Genomic DNA, 27999 nt, shown 5'->3' with positions numbered 1-27999 from the left:
TTATGGAATGATTATTATTAAGGATTATTATTAAGGAATGATTATTATTAAGGATTATTATTATTCATGGTTATAACTAAGGATTAGTCAGAAATGATTTTTACTACTTTATGTGAAAATTGAATTAAATTCAAAGATTTATAAACAAAAACAGCATAAAAAATATTTAGAAAAAGTTTTTTCAAAATAAATTTAACATCCTCTTTTCTTAGCTTTTGACTGTTCAATCATTTGCCTAAAAAGAAACAAAGGCTGTATTAAATAGATTAAATAAATATTAAAAAATATTAATAATTTGTATTAACATTTATTAGAGTTTTTTATAAAAATTAGTAATACTTAGTATTAAGAAATTGCTTCAAAACAGTCCTTAGTTCAGTTAAATTTTAAAACAAATGGGATGCAATATATCTTTAATGTCAATTATTTACTTTTTTTTTTGTTGTTTCTCTGCATCATACTTTGAAATAGTTCGAATATGTGGACGTTCTAAAGGTGTTTTTCTCATTGATTTCTTTGCGCGACTAAAATATATATACATATATACATATATATAATACAATCAAATGATTCTTATACAAATATATCAAAATTAATATGAAAAGGTTCTACATTGACTTAAGGATTTTTTAAATTTAGGCTTCCTTATTAGAGAAAAAACTTTACCTATCTAGTTTCTTAAGCTTAAGCATCCAGTCTGGAACTTCACCCCCAGAAGATCGAATTACATTAGCTATGCTGTAAATAAAATCTTTTTACAATAAAGTTCTTATAAAAACTTTTATTAGAAATTCTAAGAAGAAAAGAAAAGAAATCTCATAAAAGTCAATACAACATTTTAAAGAAAAATTGTTGAATAAAACTCTTGAGTTTCTCAACTTACATAAAGTAAAAAAATTGTTCAATGATTTTTATTTAGTAAAACATTTTATAAAACCTTCAAACAATTAAAAGTTAGTTTTAAAGTGAACTGTTGAGTCCTAAAAAATTTGCTTTGTAAAAGTTTTAAAATAAATGTAATTTGTATTAAAAATTTCTACTGATTATTTCTACATTTGAACAATCAATAATACTAGAATTGAACAATCATAATAGTACGCTTTAACAATAATATTAGCACATTAGAACAACCATAATAGTAACGGGTCCGCCATCTAACTTTTTTTTTTTCAACTAGTGCTTATTTCGTGAATGGTAACACTTAGCTCATGTCTGATTTGACAGATAATTAGTTTTATCCTTCCGCTGAACGAATATGGTTGTGTATACGCTTGAACAACGCTGGGAAATATTGCGACATTACTTTGAAAATCATGGTAATGTTGCAGAATGTGTGCGAAAATTGCGTACGGATTTTGGAAGAAGATAAGCTCCGTATGTTCGTTATCTTGTGAAAAAAGTGAAAGAAACTGGCATCCTCATCGATAAACCAAAGCGCGAAAAGCCAAAAACAGTGCGTATACCCGAGAATATTGCTGCTGTGGCAGAAAGTGTGCGTGAAGCGCCATCAACATCAATTCACCATCGTTTTCAACAATTGAACATTTCGGAGACATCATTGAGACAAATTTTGCATAAAGACCTTGGTATAACGCCATACAAAGTCCAATTGATTCAGGAGTTGAAGCCAACTGACCATCCAATGCGTTTTCGCTAAGTGGCCTGCGATCAACTTACAGAAGATGCAGATTTTGCCAAAAAAATCATCTTTTCAGATGAAGCTCATTTTGATCTTGGCGGGTATGTAAACAAGCAAAATTGTCGCATTTGGGGCACAGAAAACCCGCACGCATACATTGAAAAGCCGATGCACCCAAAATGAGTCACTGTTTGGTGCGGATTTTGGTCCAGAGGCATAATTGGGCCATTTTTCTTCGAAAATGAGCAAGGAGTGGCCGTTACAGTCAATGGCGATCGTTATCGGGCCATGTTGACAGAATTTTTGTTCACAAAAATTGAAGAGGAGGATATTGGCAACATTTGGTTTCAACAGGACGGTGCTACGTGCCACACAGCCGAAGCTACACTCGATGTTTTGCACCCTGTTTTTGAAGATCGCATTATCAGCCGCAGAGCTGATGTCGTTTGGCCACCTCGGAGCTGCGATTTGACACCGTTGGACTATTATTTGTGAGGTGCCCTCAAAGATAAGTGTTACGCCGACAAGCCAGAGACAATTGATGCTTTAAAGGACAATATTCGTGAAGCCATTGGTGAAATACAGCTGCACACAATCGATAATGTGCTTAAAAATTGTACCGATCGTGTAGGCTACTGCATGGCCAGCCGAGGCAGCCATTTGAATGAAATTATTTTCCATTATTAACCGGAAGTATTGTACTTTCAAATAAAAAAAGACATTTGAGAAAATATTCAGTAGTTTTTTTTTATAGCATTTTCAAAAAAAAAAAGTTATTTGGCGGACCCGATAGTAGAATTAAAAACAGTACTATTGTTTTCCAAAAGAACATAATATTGTAAGATGAGGAATTGTACTGGGTAATTGATAATATCATAGTATGAACTACAAAAATTGAAACATTAATATGTAATAATTTGAACAAGGAGTATGCTGAGAATGACTAGAAAGAAATTCAATAAAGAATACAAAATAGAAATCTAATCTCTTTTTCAACTTATTACTTAACCTATAAAATATTTTGAAAAGAAAATTGAATTAGTAGATTTACCTTCGAAGATTCACTACATCATCTTCAGTAAATAATGTTATAGCTTTTCCTCTTCGGCCAGCTCGACCAGTACGACCTAGAAAATATCCATGCATAAAACTTTATTCAACATATTCTATAACTTTTTAAACTTTTCAAACATACTTTTTCTATTACAACAAAAAATGTTTTTTTATTACAACAAAAGCTTTTTAAAAAATTTTTCTAATTTTTACTACAGTAAATCAAAAATGCAAACTGAAAAAGGTATTAATTACCAATCCTATGAATATAACTAACTGTTGTTGATGGGAAATCATAGTTAATAACCATATTTACTCCTTTGAAGTCTATACCTCGACCCATTAGGTCTGTTGCAATTAAAATCCAGATCTAACATTTAAATAGCATTAAAAGAGAATTAAAATAACAAAACTAACATAAGTAACATTACTAAAAAATGTATTTAAATTGTAAATTTTTTTAAACTTAGCAGATAAAAGTTAAAAAATTTAAAATTACATCATTACATTTAACTTTAAAAGAACATTACCTTTCCAGTCCTAAAACATTTCACAATATTTTCTCTCTAAAACATTTAAAGATCAATAATTACAGCTAAAACATAACTTTTGAAAAATTTTATAGCCACAGTCTTTTTTTTAAAAATAGAAATCTTAGGGCACAGCCCTGAAATAGTGGACTAAAAAATCTAGTAACCACATACTCATAAACACATTTTAAACACAACAAATGTTTGATTTGTTTCATAAACATTACCATGGAAAATATGTACCTTAACAAGTAAATTTAGTATAAAAGTTAACCTGAGTTTGTGTTCGATCAGAATGAATTACATCCACATTCAGACCATCATATATAAGTTCATTAAACAATTCTTTTGCTCGCTCTTTGCTTTGCACAAACACTAGAATAGGAGGCTGGAATCCTTTCTGCAAAATCTGACGTATTGCCAAAAGTTTACCAGATTCTTGACCAACAAACATAAGCTCTTGATCTATTGTGTCTGTAGCTGAGTTTCTAAATAAATTTTTTTGCAAATAGTTTAATAACTATGCCATATTTATCTTGCACAAGATAAACTTTCTTGTTCTTATATTATGTAGCATTTATTAGATGATTTTTAATTTAAAAAAAAAAAAAAATTAAGGTAAAAATTGGTTTAAATGATACCTATTCCCAACTGTTATCCTAACTACATTGTCAAGATGGTCTTTACACCAGTCTTCTACACTGTTTGCTAGAGTTGCACTAAACAATAGACGTTTGATAGATGGATTGTTGCAAGCTTGGTATATTAATGCAACCTAGATATTTCAATGAGCAAAAAATTACAAAAAAAACATGAATAAAGTATGAATAAGGCATGAAGCTGTACACTATACACATTGCAAAATGATTTTTGTTATGTATTTTGTTATATATATATATATATATATATATATATATATATATATATATATATATATATATATATATATATATATATATATATTAGGGTGGTGCTCAAAAAACTTTTTCAAAGTAAATTGATGGGACAACCTCTATTTTTGTTCCTTTTAGCATAACAAACTTATGTGCAAAATTTGAGAAGGATATTTCATCATTAAGGGGTGCCACACGGGGTTGAAAGTTTCACTAAGGTTGACGCTAATGGCTGTAAGCACTTTAAAAAATTTTTTCTACATAAACTATTTTAATTCAAAAGTTTTTAAATAACAAAGTATTGAACATTGAAAACCATGAAAAAATAACTATAATTTCAATATCATTTTAGTTTTTCATTTTGTTTTGAATGGAAAAATGACTATTTAGTCCTGTTTAACAACAGTGGATTTCTTGGCATCTGGAAACTGTTTTCGATGCTCAGACACAACATTGAGAAGTGCTTGCTTTTGTCCTTCATCTTTTGTTAGAATTTGGTTAAAGTCTTGGATAAGAGCAACTCCTCTCTCTGCTCTGTCGTTCACAACGTTCAAACCGGCTACAAAATGCTTAGCTGCAATAAAAACTTGGTCCTCGTTCCACAAAGATGAATCCAATTCGAGCCAAGAAGTTGAGATGCCCAGTATAACAAAAAACCTCATGGTGTTCGAGTTAATGAAATCAGCAAGCTCTGATGATGAAATGTTGTTTTCACGTAGTTGAACAGGTTTTGCAGGAATTCCATTTCCAGTTTTTGTTTTCATTGCATTTACCATCTCGTATTTTGTAGCTGCATCAACACGATCATCAAAAAAACTAAAGGCAATCAGTTCCTCACTGAGGTACCACATATGACGAGACAATGCCTTTATCGCTACATTTGCAACATTTAAATTTATTGTCCTGAATTGTGTGAGTCATTTAAGGCACATGAGATCATTCAGTGGAGCTTAAATGGACAGCGAAGCAGTAAACCATGAGTTGAGATAGACAAAGCAGACAAAAATATTCAAGAAACGTGATAAATTTATTTCACGCTTTGTCATGCGAAACTGGGATCTGAAGAGAAAAATTTTGATTGAATAAATAGCCATGGCCATCCATCTGGCCCGATGCATAGCCCCAGGAGCCATAAAATGAATCCCGCGAGGAGGAATATGACCCAGGTAGATCAAAGACAGTTCTAAAAGTTCCCTATAATCATCACGAGGCTGGTTGTAAGCAGTTTTGAATGAAATCAATAGCTTCTTTCATCATTTCTCTGTTGCTGTTAAAAACTAAAGCTGTTTCAGGATCTGATATACCGTCTTCATATCTGTCACGACTGACTTTTCACAATTGAGATATTCCACTGCAAAAATGTTAAAAATGAAAAATTTTAGTTAAAATAATTATTTTGGTAGTCTGATAGTGATAAACATACAAAATGGCGATTGGGTGGCAAATTACAAGGAATTCTGGGATAGAAAAAATAAGTAAGTGGGCTGCAGCTAAGTAATTAATATTTAAGCACTATAAAAATTTAACTATTTGAATGTAACAAATTTCTAAAAATGCTATGAAGTAAAATTTCTGTTTTTTTTATCTGTATTTGGAAATTTATAAATATTTTTCATATACAGAACATTAATTAGTTGATAAATTTAACAACTGGTCAGATTCTCAAAAAAAACATAAAGAGTACACCTCATTGAAAAGACATCTGGTTGTGTTCAAAATGGATTTACAGATAAAAAAATTTATTTAAAGTTTTCAATAATATTCAACAACACATTAATTTACACGGCTATCTTTTCTATCGCGTACATGTGGTTTTATCAGTTGGCATGTGGCACCCTTTAATGAAAGAATATTTTTATGAAATTTTGCACATGAGTTCATGAGATCAATAGGAACAGGACTAGAGGTTGTCCCAGACAAAATCTGAACATTTAATTTTTGACTACCACCCTAATATATATATATATGTATATATATATATATATATATATATATATATATATATATATATATATATATATATATATATATATATATATATATATATATATATATAAAACAAGCTTCAGCTTTTCAATTACTTTTGTTCTTGTTTTACTAACAAAACAGTACAAGTTTGTTCAAATATTACATACAAAAATTATTGGTCCACAATAAACAAAAAAATATTTGTCCCTCAAAAACAGGTATTTCATCAAATCTAATATTGCGTTAGGTAACCTTTGATTTTGATGCATTCTATTAATCTATTTAGTACTGAATTGACAAGTTTCTGAAGAACAGACAGCTCCAAATTATTCCATTCATTCTTCAAGAGGTTCCCAAGCTCATGGGTATTCTTTGGCTTGTGTTTCTTTATTCTCTGTACAATCTCTTCTCATAGTTTTCTAAGGGGTTGAGATTGGACAAAAATAAAGGCCAAGCTAATGTTTGAATATTACTTTGCTTGAGCCAATCCCTAACTAGACCTGATGTATGCTTAGGAAAATTGTCATGGAGGAAGAAAAATTCTTATCCAAAATTAAATTTTTGGAACAATGGTGATAAATGCTGCTCTAAGATGTCATGATAATAATATCGATCCATAGTATGTTCAAAAATATATAATTTACCAATTCCATTTTGCGTGAAAACTCAAACAATAACAGAATTTCGATTCATTGGACCAAATGACAGTTTCCCAAAACATAATTGACTTGTTCAACATTTCTTTGGCATACTTCATCTTGTTGGCTAATAGATTCTTTTGTGCTACACGAATAAAAAGCCCAGCTTCATGAAGTCTGTTTCAAATGGTATTGGTGTGTAATGATATTCCTAATTCGGTCTCGACGTCAATCTTCACAGCATTGGCAGATTTATGTCAATCAGACTTAAATTTGCGTACAATCAATCGATCCAATGTTTCAGTTGTTATTCTTTTTTGACCACATCCAAATGAATTACCAACACAATTTGTCTGTTTGTATTTCTTAATTATGTAACATACTGTCCCTCGAGGAAGTAATGTCTTAGCAGCAATATCCTGTTGAGAATTACTGTTCTAATGGTGCTGAATTACTAAAGTTTGAAGATGATTACTATGTTCTTTCTTTTTAGGCACCATTTTATTTGATTGTCATCTAGTCATGAAATCCAAAAGTAATTGAAAAGCTGAAACTTGTTATATATGTATATATATATTTAATATATGAACTTCAATAAATACGAATTCTCTCAATACTAATTTTTTATTTTATCTAAGAAATTTTCGCTAGATTATTGATACTAGCATCTTCAGCTTTAATTACAAATTATTAAATATATATATATAAATGATAACAAAATAATAATAACAAAGTAATAATCACATTGAATAATTTTCTCCTATAATTCTTATATGACAGCAAATATAAAGTTATGCAAAGGTGGGGCAATAATTTTTGGACTCACCGTATATAAACATTTTCTTTCTTAAACATTTAAATATTTGGTTATCAGTTTTGTACCTAGCTGTAATAATTGGTGACAAAACCCCGTTTTTGGCTTAATTTCCATACAAAACATCAAAATTTGGGCAAAATGTCACAAAATTCAAGGCTTTCAGATCCTTTGGTCATTTTTTGTTGTATCCTATCAGGCTGAGCAAAAAAAATGCCGAGATTGTTGCCATCATTTGATATCACTACGCAAATTTTTTTTGCCAAATAGAAAGCTACTCATAAAACATTAATTTCTTACTACTTTCTTTTCTCTTATTTTTATTTCATTAAGAAAATAAATCAAAATTTGACTTTTAATCCTGTTTTCACAAACCTGAATTCTGATTAGGTATCAAATATCAGATTTTTAGACTTAAAGACTCACCTTTTTGTTAAAGACTTACATTGTGGTTAACATTTTACTTTTGATTGCTATGAAGGGTGCACTATACCCTCTGAAAATCATGTAAGACTAAGACAGTTTTTAATAAAAACTTAAAATTTCCTAAATTTCTATTCTAAAAATATTTGTATTTCAAACATTCTAAAGGTATCTCAAAATTGTTCAAAACAAAAGATTTTCAATAATCTATATTTGTTATTATACCTATAAACTGTTAAACTATTAAAGGATTATTAACTATTAAGGATTTCAAAAAACTTTTTGTTCTGGACATGCATCTTTTTGAAAATTTCTTTACAAAGGCTACAATATAACATTGGTGTAACAAGCAGTTTGATATTAAGTAAAATCTGCTCATTGAATAATTTGTACTTTCCTCTTTATAGGAGGCAGTATTTGCTTTTAAAATGGTAGCAAAATCAGTAGACTCTTGTACATGAATTTGCAACTACACTTAACCGCAAAGTTAATGCACCAATTATACATTTCAATTTATTTTAATTGTCATCAATATTATCATATATTTTGACAAACATATTAAGAATAGAACACAATTATTTTGACAAAAATAATAAAGTTGACTATTAGGATGGTGAAAAAAATAACTAAAATAAAAAATACGGTTCGTTTCACAAAACAAAGTAAAATGATTACTATTGTTACGCACACTAATACACCTTAAATTGAAACATTTTTGACTTATCAATAATTAGTGCTACCACCTTTAGATGTTATTAAGGCCTGAGAGCATCGAGGCATACTTTCAGTTAGTGATATAACCGTTTTCTTGAAAGATATCTTCCCACACCCGAATAAGACTTTGCTGCAGCTCGCCTAGGCTGTTAAGTGGTGGATGCTGGCTTCTACGTCCCATTATGTCTTCAAAGATGCTCTATTGGGTTCAAATCTGGACTGCAAGCTTGCCACTCCAAAACTTGAATATTAATATTATCTAAGTATTCAGTAACAATGTGCCATATGTGGCCTAGCATTATCCTGCATAAGGAAGTAGCCATCTGAAATGTACGGTGCAAAAGGTACCACAAAATGTTCTAAAATGTCTGCTATGTATTGTTGAGAAGTTAGACACACACCTTCGACAATAAAAAAGCTCTGTGTGAGCTGTTAAAGATATTCCGCCCCATACCACCAATGAGCCGCCTCCATATAAAGTGGTTTCTTAAATGTTACAAGCAAAATATCTTTCATTTGGTCTTATATACATTCTTGGGCGGCGAACTTACAAGACATTACCTTGACTCATTGTAAATAAGACCTGTCCCCAATCATGTATTTCCCAATTCATATGCCTCCATGCAAAATCCAGTCTGTTTCTTTGGTTGTCTATAGACAATCTGGGACTAGTAGCTGCTGCCCAAAGTTATAAATTTAAAGCATGAAGTCTTCTTCTTTTGGTATCTTGACTAACAGCAGTTCCATGAACCTCAGCAAGGTGTATTTGGAGACTTTGTGCAGTTGTGAACCATTCTCTCAATGTTTGAAGCATCAAAAATTGGTTCTTGAAATTAAATAAGGGAAACAGAATAAAACCTGTAAAAGATGTTTCATCAAGTTTTTGACATACAGTGTCTTTCAAAAATATAAGGTCACTAAGATTTTTTAGCAATTACTCAAATTATTTCCATTATTTTAAACAAATAAAAAAAAGGATGAGAGATTTTTTTAAAATTTTTATTTAGAACAGATTGTATAACCAAAATACAATAAAAAATTAAGAAAGAAATGTTATTTTGGTACCAAAATCAATCAAAAAAGAGAATGAAGTCAAAAAACTCCAAAAAAAAAAGAAAAAGTTTTAAAAATATTAGGTGAGGCTTAAATTCAGTATTTTGCATGACCACCATGTGTTTAAATGCTAGCTTGAAAACATTTTGGCGTAGATACAATCAGATGCATACATAATTTCATTGAAATTTCATTCCAAACTTTTTCCAGTGCTAGTTTCAATGGCACAACGCTTTCCACATTCTCTCTTGATAATTTTTTGTCCATCCAAGACCAAATATTTTTCGATTGGTATCAAGAATTCAAGCTTAACAAGGTCATTTTTAGTGATGAATCAAATTTTGAGGTTGTTAATCTTAAATCAAGGTTTATTGTTAAAAGATAACCTTTAGAGGAATATAAAGAAAGATTTTGTGTACCAAGAGCACAATAGCTATATGGGGTGCATTTCTCATCAGGGATAGAATTTCAAAATATTTATATAGGGATAATTAACCAGTATAATTACAACTGCCCATTCAATGAAAGAGTGGTTTTAAAGGCAACATATTACTCTTCTACCATGGCCAACACAATCTATAGATCTGGAACCAATCGAAAATATTTGGTCATGGATGGACATTCAGTCATGGAGAAAATATTATAAGGTAAAATCTTTGATAAATCAGCATGTTTCTTTTTACAGGTGCTCCCACAAACACTTCTGCTCTCCAACACACAGAAGCAGTGAGTGGCATGACAAAGGATAGTATTGATATTAAAAGCTTTTATTTGAAAAAATTTCACAATAATTTTTTATTTGACAATTTATATATAAAATTTCCTTTTCTATTTTCCTCATATTTTGCATTAAGTATGAAAACTTTAACCAATACTTTAAACTTAAATTTTTTACCTGCCCTCTAAATCCAGCTTCCCCATCTTCAAAAAGTTTGTCTCCCTCATCAAGGACCAACCATTCCACACTTAAAATAAGTCAAATTATGCTTTTACTAACAGAAATTAAAATAACCAAGACTTCAGTGATAGAAAAAAACTAGGATCATGAATTTAAACAAATCTAATCCAACTGCCTATTTTTTAAAAGTACTACTACTAATCTTGTATAAAAAAACCTTTTTTTATATATATGAGCAGTTTCACAAAGTTAGCAGATAATTGCTATCTATTTAGTTGGGATCCTTATAAATAGAATATTTAAAAATTAGGATTGATATTAATAACAATTAAAACTTACAATCCTAAATCTGGAGCAGATTCTTGCTTGAGCAAATGCACTAAGCGACTTGGTGTTGATACTAAAATATCTAAAAGAGAAAAATGAAATTTGTTTAAAATGAAAATCAAATTCTTTCGCTACTTTTAAATATTCTAGTAAAATTTTAACCTTAAAAAAAACTAATTGTTAACTGAACAAATTTGGTAATAAAATCAAAGTAATTTAATTATAACCATCTTTTCATCTTTGTGCAAAGCTGTTTACAAAAAAATGAACAACCCTATTTTATACACCCCAACAGCTCCACCAAGGTGCCCCAACAAACAAAGCCAAGAACCTGGCTAAGACATGGGCAAAACTTAATGAAATAAGAATGAACAAATAAACCAAATAAATATATTTTGCAAACCAGAATAAAGCCATTTTACAGACTAAAAACATCAACTCCTGTGTATATATTTCCATGGTCTTAATTCGAATGAAAGTTTTCAAAATAATAATATTCATAGTTAAACTTTTCTAAATAAAAGTTAAGAGTAATATCATTACTTTCTTAAGATTTATAATTGTCATAGCAACATATTTATATAAAAATGCTGAACTGTGGTAATTTGATGAAAAACAATAATTATATGAAAATGATGTTTATATAAATTATATTATGTAAAAAATATTCACAATGAATTCAGGAGTCTAAATTTGTCATTATTTAGTACTTGCTACTGAGTACTTGCTACATTACATAGTACTTGCTACTGAGTCTCCATCCCCACTGCATAAGTTCCAATGCAGCTCTCAGCAAAATTAAAACATTTTTTGATAAATTGAGAAAATCAAAAGTCTTGTGTGTGTGTGTGTGTGTGTGTGTGTGTGTGTGTGTGTGTGTGTGTGTGTGTGTGTGTGTGTGCATGTATGCATGCAAGTATACATGCATGCATGTATACATGCATGCATGCATGCATACATGCCTACACACACATATATATATGTATATATATACACACATACATACATGCATATACATATATACACACATAGATACACATGCATACACAAATAAAATGTTTGTAATGGTATATTTTAGATATTAATGACTATAACTTTAAATGGTTTTGCTATAAACAACCAGCTGGTTGTTTACAGTGCAGCTATAAATAATAAAGTAATTTACCAATTTCACTATTGAAGCAACTAATTTTAAATAACTATATTGGCAACAGTACTACTATGCCTTCTAAGAGTTTGAAGTATGGCTTCTGAGTAGACTAATATGATGTTGGAGAAATTATTTGTAATAAAAGCTGTCATCTGCTATAAATACATTCTTATGCTTGCAAAATCTGTTAATAACTGAATATCTTTTGCATCTTCGCTTTCTTCTGAACCAGTTTTGAACAAGTGATTCTTTTTTCTTTATTTCAAATTTGAAAATTTTTTAATAAGCTGACATGTAAAAAACTCAACTACTTTTAACCAAAAAAACTTAACAACATGATTATATATTTATATATTGAGTCTATATCACTATAAATTGAGTCATTGTCTTTAAACTTAAAAACATTTGATTTCACATTTTTATTAAATAATTTTTATCAACTTTACTTTTTTGAGGTTTTGATATTTTTTTATAATGCTTATTTTACAACCAAATAAGTCACCAACTTTGTGGAAGTAAATACCATCACTTTTCCTTGAAACTAATGCATTATACTTGGTACAAGATGAGCGAATTCTTTCAACAAATGATCATTTTTTTCCAGGTTTTATCTTGAAATGATTTAATTTTTTTTAAATCAAAAATTCTTTTCTTTTGTAAAAATAATGCCAAAAAAATAGCCACACCTAATGTAAAGAAAAAAACTTAAGCACCTTACAAAGATGCTTCCAAATAGTAAAAATATAGATAACACAAATCAGAGTTTGTAATTAAATACTTACCACAAAGCTTTTTTGATTTTTCATTAAAAATCTTTATTTTGGCTTTTGTAAGAATATCAATTTTTAATCCTATCCCAACATTCATCCGAACAAACTCTCTATAAATCTAAGAAATGTAAAAAGCTTGACTTTACTTTTATATATCATAAAAATAGTAAATTAAGGAGAGTGGAAGAAACTCAAAACAAAGAACGTTAACATAAATATAACAAGTATGAAGATTTTGTTAAAAATGTTATTGAATATCAAAATTCTTTTGAAATTTATTTTATAAAAAAATCAAAACTGAAAAAATAAAAAATAAAGTCTTTGTATAAATAGAAGAATTGTTTAGAGTTCCTAAAAACAACCTTGTATTTATTGACAAATGAGCTCTTAAAAACAGCCTTACATTACAAGGAAATTGCCAACCTTACATTACAAGGATCCTTACAAGAATATTGCTGAGGCAACTCAGATTAGTAATTTAGAATTGCTATAATAAATACATTTCACAAAGACACAGACACTGAATGGTTTGTTTATACAGGGGACATGGAAAAAGGTTAATGATGAAAACTTGTCTTCCATTAAAATAGAAAATAAAATGACTAAAAATTGAAATGCCCAAAATATTTCTCAAACAGTTTTTTTTGACTCCTTTAAGGTGCATTAATATTCTATCAACTGTGCATTAATATTATAACAAGAATTGTGATTTCTTACCAAAAAAACCAAGAATGTAAGATCACAAATCCAAAGCAAATTCTAACTTGTACTAAATAACTTCAAAATAAACTAGTAACTGATTAAGTAATATCTTTTCATTTATTTTTAGGCAAGTCTAGGCATTAACTTGTATTTTAATTTTCTCCTGTGGAATTAATTACAAGTTCTTTTGAACAGCTGATAGGTAGTTCTAAATATCTTACAAAGTCAAATTTAATTCATTCAAAACTACTCATAATTTTTTAACGGAAAAGTCAAAGTTTTATAGGTTTTTGTGGAATGTAAGTTGGCAGAATGGGCCACAATAACTGGTTTTTTAGTTGAGAAAGAAAGCTTAACTTGATTTAAAAATGTGCTTGGAATCATCTTGTTGATTACAATCACAAAGACATATTATCTTCTGCAATAAGACTGATCTGATTCTCCATAATATTTCTGTAGACATGTTGATCCATATTGTCTGTTACAGAATAAATGATATATTACCATAAACCATCCTTTTCCAACTCCCATGTTTATTTGTAACCAAAGTTTGAGTTCAATCTCTGTCCTAGTGGTGCTCCTTATGATTGCTCTTTGAGCTCTTGAGATTGAATTTTGATTCATTAGACCATGATACACACTGCCATTGTTAAATTGTCCAGTTTTTGTACTTCTTAGTTTTTCTGTCTTTTTTAGATGACTGTTCTTTTAAAGATAATGAGCTTCTTTGCAGCATGTAAAAAGTCCAGACAATTCAACCAATCTTCCCATCTTTGGAGATATATCAACTTTTAATTCGCATACAACTTCTTAGGCACAGTCAAAATTATAATTTTTTTGGTTAAAAAAAAAAAAGACCATGTTCATGTGATTTATATTTTGAAACAATTTGGAAAAAATGATATTAGAAATTGAACATTTTCTTGTCAAGTCTCCTTATAAGATTTTATCTTTATAGTCATTAATGGTTCCTTCACGAAATGTGTTACAATATTTATTTCTTACAATTTTTACTTTAACTCTGTGTCATTTAAAATTGAACTGTTGAAATCAGAAATGTTCTTTGTGTGTTCCCTTGAATGTTTGTAAGTAAATTTTTAACGAGCCATAATTGCTAAAATGCTGAATTTATTTAGAGTGACAGAAATAAGTAATTGTACACCTAACTTAAGGTAGCTAAAATTGTATTTTATTACCAATATGATAAAACCAGTGGTTTATATACAAGGCATACATATTAAAAGGTATGTGGATAAAAACTTTTTAATGAAGACAAATCATTGAAATATACTACTAATATTACTGAAAGACAACAAAGTACAGTTCAAAGTGTAATGAAAAGATAAAAGATAGAAAATCCATTTGAAAACAAGCATCGATTAGAAAATAAGTGAATGAGACAATCACTTAAATAATTCAACAAAAATCCATTTGAAAGTTCTACAACAACTGTATCTCAGCTGGTAAATGCTAGAAAAATACCTGTAACATCAAAGACAGTAAGAAATAAAATGAAAAATACTAGACTTTCAAGCCTGCATTCATTCACCTCTTTTTCAGTTGTGTGAATAGGCGTAAAAGACTACAGTTTGCTAAAACATATGTAAATAACCCAATTGAAATTTGGAATGACTTATATATATAGGATTCAGATGGATAAAAATTCGAATGACAAATGAAGCACTTGGATTGTAAGTTTAAATTTACTTTCAGCAATAATCCAAAACATACACTAACATAAACACTAAATATTAACTAATTATACAATTATATGAATATATTACATAAATAAAAAATAAAAATTAATTTTAAAGCTAGGCACAATTTTCTTTTCATTTTTACATTTTACATGTTTTTGAAACCATGCCTCTGTGTACAACTTTTTTAAAAAAATTTATTAAATAAAGAACACCTCCCACTGCTTATCATACAATTGCATATCATACAACTACACTAAATTTTGAAATTTCAATTAAAATCTCAATTCACCAATTCACCAATCGAACAAAAAAAAAACCAACACAAAAAAAACCAACACAAAAAAAACCAAACTTCGTAAAACCACATCATGTCCAAACACTACCACTGAGCATATTTACAACTTGTGCAATTTTAATTTCAAGTTCCTTTTCTTTTTGATTGCTTTTCTGATTGCTTTCATTTTGTTTATTATCTTTTTTTACTTTCAATTCAGATTTTACTCAGCTTTATATCTTTTCAATACATCAAAAATAACTTCTAAGTAAAAAATAATATTAAAAAAAATTTTTTTTTTTTACTTGCTGAGAAAGTTCTCTGGTAGGAGAAATTATAACTGCTCTTATTCCTGTCTTTTTTGGCTCCTAAAAAAAATTTTTTTTTGAGGATTGAGTAAAGTAAACATCTGTTAAATACTTTATTATAATTACAAATAAAATTTAAAAAAACCTTTAGTTGACATAAGATTGGTATAATAAAAGCAAGTGTTTTTCCACTTCCTGTAGGTGCACATGCCAACATCTCACGACACTTAAAAATATAGTAATATGTAAATAAAATCAGACCTGGTTAAAAAGCAAAATTTAAATAAATCTAATTTTAATGAATAAGAAAATTGTTCAAATATGGATTATTATACCTGCAATACTATTGGTATAATTGTAATACTATTGTTTTACCTGCAACACTACTGGTATAGCTTGCATTTGAATAGGGGTAGGGACATCAAAACCACATTCTTTGATATTTTTCATAATGGAATTTGGAACTTTAAACCTACAATGAGTTTCAGTAAATTTTATCAAAATGTTTATTGACAAATAATCTATGTTTTTAAGACTTTAGAGTTACATAAAAATATGCTGCTTTGATTTAAATATGTAATTAAAAATCCAAAATGAAAATACAACTGTGACCTTTCTTTGAGTTCTTGAAAAGAGGAAATAGGATCAGTAATATCAAAACCATACACATGTATGTGGTGCTCTTTACGGAAGATATTTATCTGAGTAAAAAAAAGGTACTAATTAAGCAGTTAGAAATGTTTAAATGTAATTCTAAGCAAAAATCGATAAGCTTCAACTAACTAGTTTTCGTATTATGAGCATTATGGGCCCATAAAAATCCTGAGCTTGAACTAAAACAGTGTTTACCATCTTTTAATTTACCTCTTATAAAATCAAGTATTATCAGGAAGCTGCATATTAGTGCATTATTCAACTTTAGGTTTTAAGATATGGGTGATATGATATTTTAATATTTAAAGAACTAGAGAATAATGCTTAATAAAAAGGTTTTATTGTAATCTAGCTTAAGAAATCATTTTATTGTAATCTAGTTTAAGTATAACTTTGATGATATCTATCATCATTTTTAATATGTCGGGAGTAAATGAAACAAAATAAATTTCAAATGCAAAAGGTAGATGTTTCATATTCATTTTCTCTCAAAAGAAGCTTTATCAAACTTTACACAGGGATGGAGATTGCTGTTTGATGAAAGTAGATACAATGCTTGAGATGGAAACTTGTCTATTGATGATATTCAAGCAGATAAACCATTTACTGCTAAAGCAAATGTGTCACTTTGATATTTAGAAGAGTCACCATTTAAACTAAAGAGAGTTTCCTTACATAAACATCCTACTTCAGCCTGACTCCTTAATTTGTGCTTGATTTGTGTGTCAGTCACACAGATAAGTCATTAAGAGAGATTCTTTTAAATAAGTAAAGTTACATAAGAAAAAGTACTTTTTAAAAATCAAAAATTACAATGATGAACTCAAAAAATCTAATAAATATAAATAATATAAAAAATTGATATCATAAAAATAGTAAGTTAAGAAGAGTGGTTTATAAGTTTCAACTTATAAACCACTCTCCTTAACTTATATTGAACCATAAATTGTAATTAAGCATCGGCACTGTTAAAGTTAATTGTTTAAATATTACTTATAAAAGTTAAATATAAAATGCCAACTAGGAGTTCAATTTCAGTGCTCAAATTTTATGAAACTAAACCAAGTAGATCATCTTCAACAACTCACTGAAATGCATTTTACTAGGGATTTTTTATTAACAACAGAAATCCATATGTTGTATCTGTTGCATCAAGTCCTTTAAGGTTATAAAAGACCTTCAAATCATATCAGAACTTTCTACCAACAAAGCAAAACAGTTCAACTCTTAGGAAATAATGATGTACAATCTAACATTTTCAGCAGTTTGAATCTACCTGGAGAAAAGTTCAGATATTCTTAACTTGTATTTGGTACTGCATTCTAGATTGTATTTTGATTGGAGTTGTATTTACTTTGGGATGTCTAATTGTGTATTTTTGGCCTGTATTTAAATACTGGCTGAATGTTAAAAGAGAAGGTATTAAGGTATAAATGGAAGTCAAAGTGATTTCAAAAAGACCTTGACAAGCATAAATGAAATTGATAAAATATTTAAAACAGACTATACTTGCTTTGCTCAAACTCTTGAGCCAGAACATAAGCTGGCTTTTGATGAATTAAAAAACTCATTCTTCATATTTGCACAGGTTTCAGTACGTTGGAAGCTTCACATTCTTCTGTGTAAAGCCTTTTGCAGAATACCAAAACTTTGGCTGTTTTTGTTAAATAGTCTGGGGAGGCAATTCATCCTGAATTCAAATCTACATGGAGTAGTTTTCAACTGTTATCTTCTGTAGTTATTTTAATGGAAGAAGAATTTAATTTAGCATTGTATTTGATGCCACCATAAAATAAAAAGTCATTAACTCAATGTCCTAACACTGTCTATAATCCTGTCAAAATAGCTATTTTCATTGCCACAATTTTTTTCTAAGAATACAATTAGCTTGTTCTGATATTACAGGATTTTTGATGTTAATGTGAATTTAATTTAGTTATATATGGTAAATATTTATAATTTTATATAAAAAAAAGTAAAATCAAGTGAAACCATATCAATATTTAATATACAACTATATCAAAATATTTAATTCAATTTAAACAGAAATTTTTAAATTCTTAACTAAAGTTGCAGGTTTTAAAAATTTTAACAACAGGGAAACCTAAGTGTATTAAGTACGTCCTGCACACTTGCGCATTAAAAAACATCCTGCACACTTATGCAAAACAAATGTAGTTTCTCTTGTTTAAGCAGATTTTACCATCAAGCAAATAGTTTATTATTATTATTATTTTTTGTAATATAAAAAAAAACTTGAGTGTTACCAAAGACTAGACAATGGAACTTTGAAAAAAAAAATTATTTGAGAAAAAGTAAGGATCTTACACTATTAGAAGTGTCAAAAATGAGATATCTTTAGAAAAAGGCCAGTAATTTAAAGAAGCATTACTTTTAGACATTCTTAACAGATGTGTTAAAATATGCAAGTAAAATAATTCAAGTATATTTAATTAGAATATACTTCGCATACTTTGTTTTCCTTTAATTTCACATATTAAAATTTTACTTTTAATGATGTACCAGTCCCAAATAAAAAAGATTTTTTATATCATAAGATGTTGATTAAGTGCAATAATTTTCATACATTTTTTCTAATACTTTTCTTTTTGGAATTAACAAAATTATGACACAAAAGTTATCCTAAGAGTTGAAATAATTTTTTAAAATCTTTAAAATAAGATTTGGCAAAAAAAAAAAAAAAAATCAATTTTAAGTTGTTTTTTTTAAACATTCATTTAGTTAAGTATTAAAATAAAATTTAATAAAAATCTTTATAAAAATTTTTTCTTCTAGTACTCACTTTTTCGATGCACTGTTGGTTAAATTGTTGTTTAGTAACCACAGCCTTTTTACCTTTTATTTTTTTGCTTTTGCTGCTTAGCAACATAACATCATCATTATCTAAAATATGAAATAGATATAATATAGAGATATGGATATATATATAGAAAAAAATGAATTATATATATACTGTAGATTTCCTTAATTCTGAACGAAATCATACTTAAAGTTGAATAACTCCGCATGCTTTTTGAATTTCATATTAACTTTTTTAAGTAAATAAATTGGAACCTAAACTGAATCAAACTATATTAAGCAACAAGTATATTTATTATAGAAATATTGTTAATTTTTAAATTCAAAAAGTAAAGTTTTGGTTTGAAATTCGGAACAAAAAGTATTGCTAATTTTTGACTTTTTTTCAGATAAATAATCAACATCAAATTCTACATCGAACAGTACGCAATTTAAATTGTCTTTTTTTTAAGTTGGTTTTATATTGTTGGTTTTTCAGGGTTTTAAAAAAGTGTCTTGCTTGCAATTAAAAAATTTAATGGTATCAATATATATTTTGAAAATATTTTTTCATATTCTCAATACCCTAGTCTTTCAATATACTAATTAGTTTTCCTTTTAAAAATCCCACAAAAATAAAAGATGTAACAATAAGTGAACTAAAGCTGTTCGTAATTAGGGAAATCTATGGTGTATATATATATATATATATATATATATATATATATATATATATATATATATATATATATATATATATATATATATATATACATATTATCTAAATTAACTAGAATAAGATAAAAGTTACATTTAAAAAGTTTAACTACTTAATATTTAATCACCCTGTGGCTTTCTTTTTCTTTTATTCTTTTTTTTATTTTCTTCCAATAATTTCTTTACAGCCTTGCTTTCATTTTCATTTATGTCCTTTTGTATATCTGGCTCAGCTGAGGAGGCATTTTTGTCCTTGGAATATTTATTAGAATTGCAGCACTTTTTTGTGCCAAAAAAATCAAGTTCATCGGTGAAGTCATTATTGAATGTTAAACTAGGACTAGAAATTATCTAAATAACAAATGATAAAAAACAACTTAAAAATGGATATTAATAAGTAATACTAACAAATTATACAAATAATTGTAAAACTCAGAATAAAAAACAATCCTAAGAACAACTTAAACATGCTAGAGAGTTGGAGGAGAAACTAGCAGGTATGTAATTTGTTTTGTTATTTTAGAAATTTTCCAGATAATAAAGAGTAAGGATGCGCCTAACTCAATTTTTCGCCGAACACCGAATCCGAACGTTTGGCCATGAAATTTTACCAAACACCGAACGGTTCGGCAACCAAACTCTTGCTATTTTTGAATCAAAACATTAGTTTTGAAAAATTGTGTTATTAAACATTTAACGTGTTTGTTAAAACATTAGTAAGGGTTTATAAATTTTGTTTGAAAAATTATAAAGTAACTTTGAAAAGTTAATTTATTATTGGATGATTGTTTGTGGTGTAAAGAAAAGAAATGTTAACATTTCTATTTGTAGTGTAAACAAAAATGTTAACGATTTTTTTTGAAAAAAATAATTAATACAATTATTAAAGTTAGGTAATATAAATAAATGTATAACATATAACGTAAAGGATAAAATAACATAATATGTAACATGTTGGTTATATTCTAAGATATATTTACACAGTTTAAATTTAAAATGCTTTATTTTTGGTTAAACTTCTTTTTTATAATTTCGTAATAACATTTTAATCTTGTAAAAGTATAAAACAATGTCTTCTGAAAAAATGTCTTTTAAAAGTACTGTGTGGAAATATTTTGAAGTTTCTAAGAAAGACATTTGTTTGTATCTGCCTACTATGCAAAGCAATAATCTCCAGAGGTGGAAATTGTCCAAAAACATTTACCACTAGTGCAATTAGGCGCCATTTAAAAAAAAAGCACCTTGGCTGAAAAAGAGTCTGATAAAAAAAAATTTATTGAAACATCAACCGTTTCTACATCAAGTGATCCAGAAATAAAAAAACAATTAACATTAGTAGAGAGTATTAATAAAAAAAGGTTGTGGGATATTAATGACCATAGAGCAATCAAGATTCACAATCGCATTGGAGAAATGATGGTGTTGGATATTCAACCATACACAATTGTAGAAGATCTTGGTTTTAGAAAACTAATTGAAGAGATATGCTCTAATTACCAAATACCCAGTAGGAGTTACTTTAGTGAAAATATTGTTCCACAAATATATGGTAATCTGTTTAATTCAATCAAGAGTAATATATCTGCTGCCAGTTATATCTCCCTTACAACTGATATTTAAACAGCAAATAGTTCAAATGTTGCGTTCATAAGCATGACAGCACACTGGCTCAATAATGAATTTTCCCAACAGAGAGCAGTACTCAGAGTTATGCATTTTCCAGAAAGTCACACAGGAAAAAATATAAGTGAGTATTTATATAAAGGTTTGCTAAGTTTTGAAATTCCACACAAAAAAATTCACATTGTTTTACGAGATAATGCTGCCAATATGGTAGCTGGTGTTAGAGACAGTGGTTTTAAGTCAATGCCATGTTTTATACATACAATACAGTTATGTATACATGACTCAATTTTGTCATAACAATCTGTGAAAGAAACTTTAGTTTGTTGCAGACGTCTGGCAACACATTTTCACCATTCACCAACAGCAGCAGCAAAATTAGAAGCAATTCAGGAACAACTTGGTACAAATAAGCATAGGTTAATACAAGATGTTGCTACAAGATGGAATAGTTCCTACAATATGATTGAAAGGATGCTTGATCAAAGAGTTCCTTTGGCAACTTATACAGCTGATCATGCTACCCAATCAACATTAAATTCATACCAATGGAGCTTATTAGATAAAGTTTTTCATATTTTAGAACCATTTAAAACTTTAACAGTTAATCTCAGCAAACGTGAAGCATTTTTATGAGATGTTATTCCTTCAATTATGGCTCTTAAAGTATTTTTTAATCAAGCATTAGTTTGTGAGGCTTTTTTAAGTATAAATACTTTAGTTGAACAATTGAAAGAGTCAGTAGACAAAAGACTGAGTACATTTTTACATGATAAGTATTTATGTCTTTCCACCTTTTGTGACCCTAGATATAAATTAATGTATCAAAAGGAAGATGAGAATGTAATAAAAAATTGGCTAAATGAGCAGATGCAAGAAATACAGCAACATAATTTAGAACTTGAATCCTCTGATTCGGATTGTGAATGACCCGCAGTAGGTGACACAAATGAAGTGTTTGTGAAACCAGTGTATCCAAAATTTATTGAATGTTTTTAGCTAGTTTCCAAACTGACAACTATAAATGAATGTGATTCCAATTTTTCAATTACTAAAGATAGCAAAAGGTTTAAAAGATCACACTCTAATGTGCAAATGATCAACATGGAGATTGAAGAGTATTTAAAACTCCCTCTTGTTATGGAAAAAGAAAGTCCTCTTTTATGGTGGAAAAATTGTGGAAACTCTTTAAAAAATTTAAAGAAAATAGCCCAAAGGTTTCTTTCAGCACCACCTTCTTCTGTTGAAAGTGAAAGACTTTTTAGTACAGGTGGCAACATTTATGAACCAAGTAGAAATAGACTATCACCAAAAAGTGGTGAAAAATTAATGTTTATCCATTATAACTTGAGAGCAACAAGTGATAATTGATTTTCATGTTTTTGACATTTTATTTTTCTAAAATTATTGATTTGTGATTTTTATTACTATTACATAATAAAATTATACATTAATAACAAAATACTTAATTGGAGCGTTATTATGGAACTCCATAATAATGTGTTTCCCTAAGTTTGTTTCTTTCAAATATTTTTTATCAGTTAAACCAGTTGAGTAGCAAGCTTGTAAGAATTTCTCTTTAGAGAAATTAATTTATTTTACCCAGTAACAATAGCATCATATTTAACAAACTTAAGTTCAATAAAATATCTTTTTCGTTTAAATTCCAATTTTTTATTTTAAGATTAACAAATGGTGATTTTATAATATTTGATTTTTGTGATGAACTAAAACAATACCCAATTGATGTAGGGTTATTTGTTTTACAATTATTTTAGTCAAGCAATTGTTTTGGTAAATCTGTTATTCCATTTCGTCCGATTAAATTTATTCTGTATTGAAAATACATAATAAAATTTAAACTAAAACTGTATTGAAATACATTTATAAAATCTTATGTCCTTCTATGTTCAATTGGTACGCATTTTTTAATAAAAATTCTATCCATTTAAACTGTAGCTATGGTACGAATGAGTTAAATTTTATTTTTATTTAGTTGAATGTATGATGATTTCCAAATTTGCATTATTGGCCGAACCTTTGCTAAGGTTCGGCCGTACCGAACGTTCGACGCATCCCTAATAAAGAGCAAAGACCTTCCTTAAACTTTACATTAAAATCCTCAGGGTATTAAGAGTGGGAGGTAATAAAGCCCACCTCTTGAAATATTACTAAATATAAAATGCAAATCTTTGTAAGATTGTTAAAATATTTGTCTCAATTGATTTGATTTTAAATTTTAAAGCAAAAGTTGGATTTTTGTGTTTTTATACCCCTAAGTGTGTAAAAACCCAAAAGGTAGGGCTTTTATTTAAGTCTACCTCTTTATGGAGTCAGAGGGCTTTTTTTTTTAGTCTGCCTTCTTATGGAGCCAGAGTTGAAATCAGTAATAAATATACTGAATCCAACTCTGGGATATGTAATGCGTAGTGTTTATTTTTGATATTTTATTAAAGCAATTTTAAGTCAAAACAAACACAAATTTGTTAGCTTATCTTATAAGTTTGACAGCTACTAACCTGCTTCAGTTAGTAGTGTTACTGCATTATCACAATAGTAGATAGTGTGGCAAATTTTTAATATTTATATTCCCTGATTTCCTTTTGTTATTCAAATTTGTATTTTTAATTAAAGAAAAATAATAACTTTCTGATCTTAAGAATTGAGGTGATTAACAAATATATGAAAATACTGAGTTATCTATTCTGTTAGTGTGATTTATTGTTTATATATTACAAATAGCTATTACTGGTGCCAAAATCATTTAATATTACAGGTAGCTAGTGTCTACTATTACTAGGTTACTAGCTACAGCCTACAAGTTAGGGTTAATGAATTGATTTAACTTTGTTTCTGTGATCATCACATACTTTGGTTTGATTACTTTGGTTTGATTACTTTTGGTTTGATTACTTTGGTTTGATCATTGGCTCATAAACATTTAAAAGTTAAAAAATGACAATTGCATGTAATATTAGCTACAGATTTTGGTTTATTTATTTATTCTGATTTATATCTGTAAATACAGGTTTGGTTTTTAACTTACTATAGACTACCTGAGTTTAGGTGGTTTTATTAACCAATTCTGAAATGTTTCATGGTAAATAATTTTTTATCTCATTTGGAAAAGCCGCTCTAATATATGGTATTTAGCTACAAGTTATAGTCGAAAGTTCAAGAAATATCCTTTGAAGTTATAAATGTACTGCAAATAGCAATATGTATCATTTTGGAAGTTTTTATTAAATAATATGTACCATAAATTCTTACATAAGGAGGAATTGAATTTAGGGTGAGATGTACAGAAAAGGATGGATCAAAACTGAAGAATAGCATTGAACTGAAATATTATACAATGAAAATTTGTTTTCAACTACATTCATGATTAAATATGATTTGTTTTCAACTATATTTATGATTAATTTTTGTTAACATAAACTGTAAATTATTAAAATCTATGTTAATAATTTTATAAAAAGTAAAAATTTTACTGATTAATACCCAACCCTGTAAAGAAAGAAAGAAAAAAAAGAAAAGAACGTTAAGTTTAAAAACATTTTTGCTCAACTTTGATTTTTTTTATTCTTTAAAACTATAGTTTAAATAACTTTAACCTACTTAATAAAACTCAACATTTTAATTTTTTCAAAAATATTAAAAACAAGATGAAAGAGATTTTTTTTTTAACTTTCAAAAATAATTGCAGCAAAACAAAAGAAAATTGGAAATACGATTTGTGTACTTATTTCTATTTACTTATTATTAATATGCAATTTACATTTTAGATTTTAAAATAAAATTTCATGTATTTATAATTAATATACCCGTGGAAAGTGAGAGAAAAAAGTGCAGAGAAAGAGAGCAAGTGAAGTTTTAACTAGTACAAAGGTTTCTTGTGACTACTGACATGCTTTATTTAACAACAAGGTAGAGCAAGTAAAACTTCATTGCAAAATAAAAATAGAGTTTTCCCTAAGAAATAACCAAGGTGACAATCTCAATCTGCCAAGATGTTTGAGCAAAAATAGTACCATTGTATTTCTGATTAATGATTTAAATGTGATATAACTAGATCATACCTCACTTAAAACAAGTTTCCCATCTTGAAAAAAATAATGGTTCATATCATCATACAATATCAATAAATATGGGTCAGAAGGCAAATATTAACATAATAATTGCAAAGGTTAGGAGAGCTTCTAGATAAAAATTATAACAGAGTAAACAACAAAATGATGCATCAGCCAAGAAGAGACAATAATAACAACTTTGGAGGATGGATGGAGTAGTGTTACCAATGATACAATTATTGCTCACAGCACACATGACAGACATGTCCAAACTATTATGCATAAATGATTCTACATTAAATAATGTAATGCCATAAAAGATAATCATACAATATCATAAAAATATCATAAAAAGCCTTAAAGAAACATAAAACAAACCTATACAAGTCTCTTAAAGTATGGATGTTCTACATACTATTTAAATCTTTTGGAACAGAGTTGCACCATGTTATCAAACACTTAGTTGAGGTACAGAAATATTTTTGTGATACACAGACAACCACACATAAATATTACATGATTTTGATTGGTGTTTTGTTAATTTCTGATATAAAAAGATAAAAAGCTACCTAAAGTTTTGGATTCACTAATACACTTCATTTTATTTTTAAAAGGATGCCTGTATGAGAAAGAAGACACATGCCTCAGCTTCCAAATGATATCTGAAGAAATATGTAAAAAAAAACTACATATTTTATGTAGAAATTGCAGATGAACATGATATGCCTAACTGTAAAATTATGAAAAATCAGGCAATATTTAGAAAAGCAAACAATCTTCAATCCCAACTAAATATACTTGTTGGAGTTTTAGATCAAGTATTTAACAACTTTTTATTAAAGCTACCTCTAGGTGGAATAGTTCTACAAAAAAAAAACAGAATGGATTAAGTAATCATTACCACACAGCTATCTGGAAGAGATATGAAAGTGCAATAACACCTTTCCATTATGTTGCATACATGAATGATTCTCAATTTTGGTAAAAATATATTATAAAATAAATATTAAAATGTGCAACAATTGTTGTTGTTTTTTTTTTTGTTTTTTGTTTTTTTTTGTAGATAACTAATTTGAATTAAATTTTTTATTCATGGGAAAAAAATCTGACAACTGTAAATGAAGATGGCTTTACAATAGGCAGTGAAAAAGCAGAAAACTAGCAAAAATAAAAAATATTAAAAAAAAAATTGGTTTAGAGAATAAAAAATATAGACTTGTAATTACTTGCAAGAAATTATAAGTATTTATTAATTATCCAATCTATTCTTATCTAATTAATGCTTTAGCTGTATTCTTATCTAATTGATCCTTTAATGTGTTTGGATGGTTTACAAGTACTATAAAAATATTTATATCATTGAAATGTTTTTATATATATTAAAAAATTCTGCTATTTTTTACAATAATTAAGGTATTAATGTTTGTCTCTTACAGCTACATCTGCTATATTTCAAACCCTTGACTACCTTATTAAAAAATTCTTTTTTTTATAGCTATTAATATTATTATTATCTAAAACAGTAATTTATTTGGCTCTGTTAACTTGTACATTCCTAAAAGCATGAAGATAGCTTAGCAATATATATTGATATTTTAATTGTATTTTGATTACAATGAATAATTAAAAATCATTCATACAAAAAAAACAACAAAAAACGTAAGCAATATTTAAATCTTGGAAGGAACAAATAATAAGGATGCAAAATATTAAAGACAAGGAATGTTTAAATAATGCTTACTAAAAACCACATTAATGATAAGATAAACGAGCTTTTAATAAATTATCTCACCTTGAACTTTTCAGCATCTGCTTTAAATCTCTTTAAATCAAAATGAGCCCCACACCCTAACTTCTTAAATAAGCTGTATGTGTCAACCATTTATCTGAGTAAACTGTTTGGTTTTTATCTAAATAGTCTTTATACCCAAATACACTATTCCAAAATAACATCAACTCAAGGATAAATTTCAAAAACTTAAGGATAAATTTTAAATTTGACATAAAACAAACTGAAAGTATATGTATTTTCTTTTATTGAATAAATAATTCAGTGTAAAAAATTTACCCTAGATTAATAAATCATTTTTTGAGTGAATAATGATGACTATTGATTCAAACTTTTAAATGAATAGACTGCTTTATACTATCTATAAAATACAGTTGCAAAAGCTATACTTTCATTAAAAAATGTTTTTTATTATTTTTTTAAGATTTTATGGAAATATAAAAAAAAAAAAACTCTTGTATATGAATAGATGTGTTAATGGAGATTAAAAGGT

General features: G+C 28.0%; 2 protein-coding genes across 3 annotated transcripts in view; both read right to left on the bottom strand.

Moving 5' to 3' along the window:
- Nucleotides 1–163: 163 nt before the first annotated feature.
- LOC145184647 (putative ATP-dependent RNA helicase DDX52) lies at nucleotides 164–27903 on the bottom strand. 2 transcript variants are annotated; one of them, XM_090092481.1, is made up of 19 exons: nucleotides 27786–27903; nucleotides 27510–27627; nucleotides 20153–20375; nucleotides 19312–19412; nucleotides 16467–16555; nucleotides 16230–16326; nucleotides 16000–16080; nucleotides 15852–15914; nucleotides 12883–12988; nucleotides 10963–11032; nucleotides 10621–10690; nucleotides 3864–3997; nucleotides 3497–3710; nucleotides 3223–3258; nucleotides 2948–3062; nucleotides 2691–2766; nucleotides 667–738; nucleotides 432–524; nucleotides 164–235 (listed from the first exon to the last, which is right to left on the bottom strand). In XM_090092481.1, exons 2-19 carry the CDS (start codon nucleotides 27597–27599, stop codon nucleotides 193–195), a joined length of 1773 nt encoding a protein of 590 aa, XP_089948607.1. In that variant the 5' UTR covers nucleotides 27600–27627; nucleotides 27786–27903; the 3' UTR covers nucleotides 164–192. The 2 variants fall into 2 exon arrangements, with proteins under 2 accessions (XP_089948607.1, XP_089948606.1); XM_090092480.1 differs by having other exon boundaries at nucleotides 27510–27636; nucleotides 27786–27876.
- The window catches only part of LOC149886089 (uncharacterized), a 282044-nt gene continuing 270511 nt past the window's right edge, over nucleotides 16467–27999 (bottom strand). The window contains exon 3 of the mRNA XM_090092495.1: nucleotides 16467–16607. The gene's annotated coding sequence lies outside the window, so the exon portion shown is untranslated. The remainder of the gene's footprint in view (nucleotides 16608–27999) is intronic.

The sequence above is a fragment of the Hydra viridissima genome, unplaced genomic scaffold (genome assembly GCF_058129835.1).
Source record: "Hydra viridissima isolate aposymbiotic clone 2 unplaced genomic scaffold, HvirCarnegie_v1 scaffold_7, whole genome shotgun sequence".
Classification (NCBI taxonomy): domain Eukaryota; kingdom Metazoa; phylum Cnidaria; class Hydrozoa; order Anthoathecata; family Hydridae; genus Hydra; species Hydra viridissima.
This window is presented reverse-complemented; position numbering and strand designations above follow the sequence as displayed.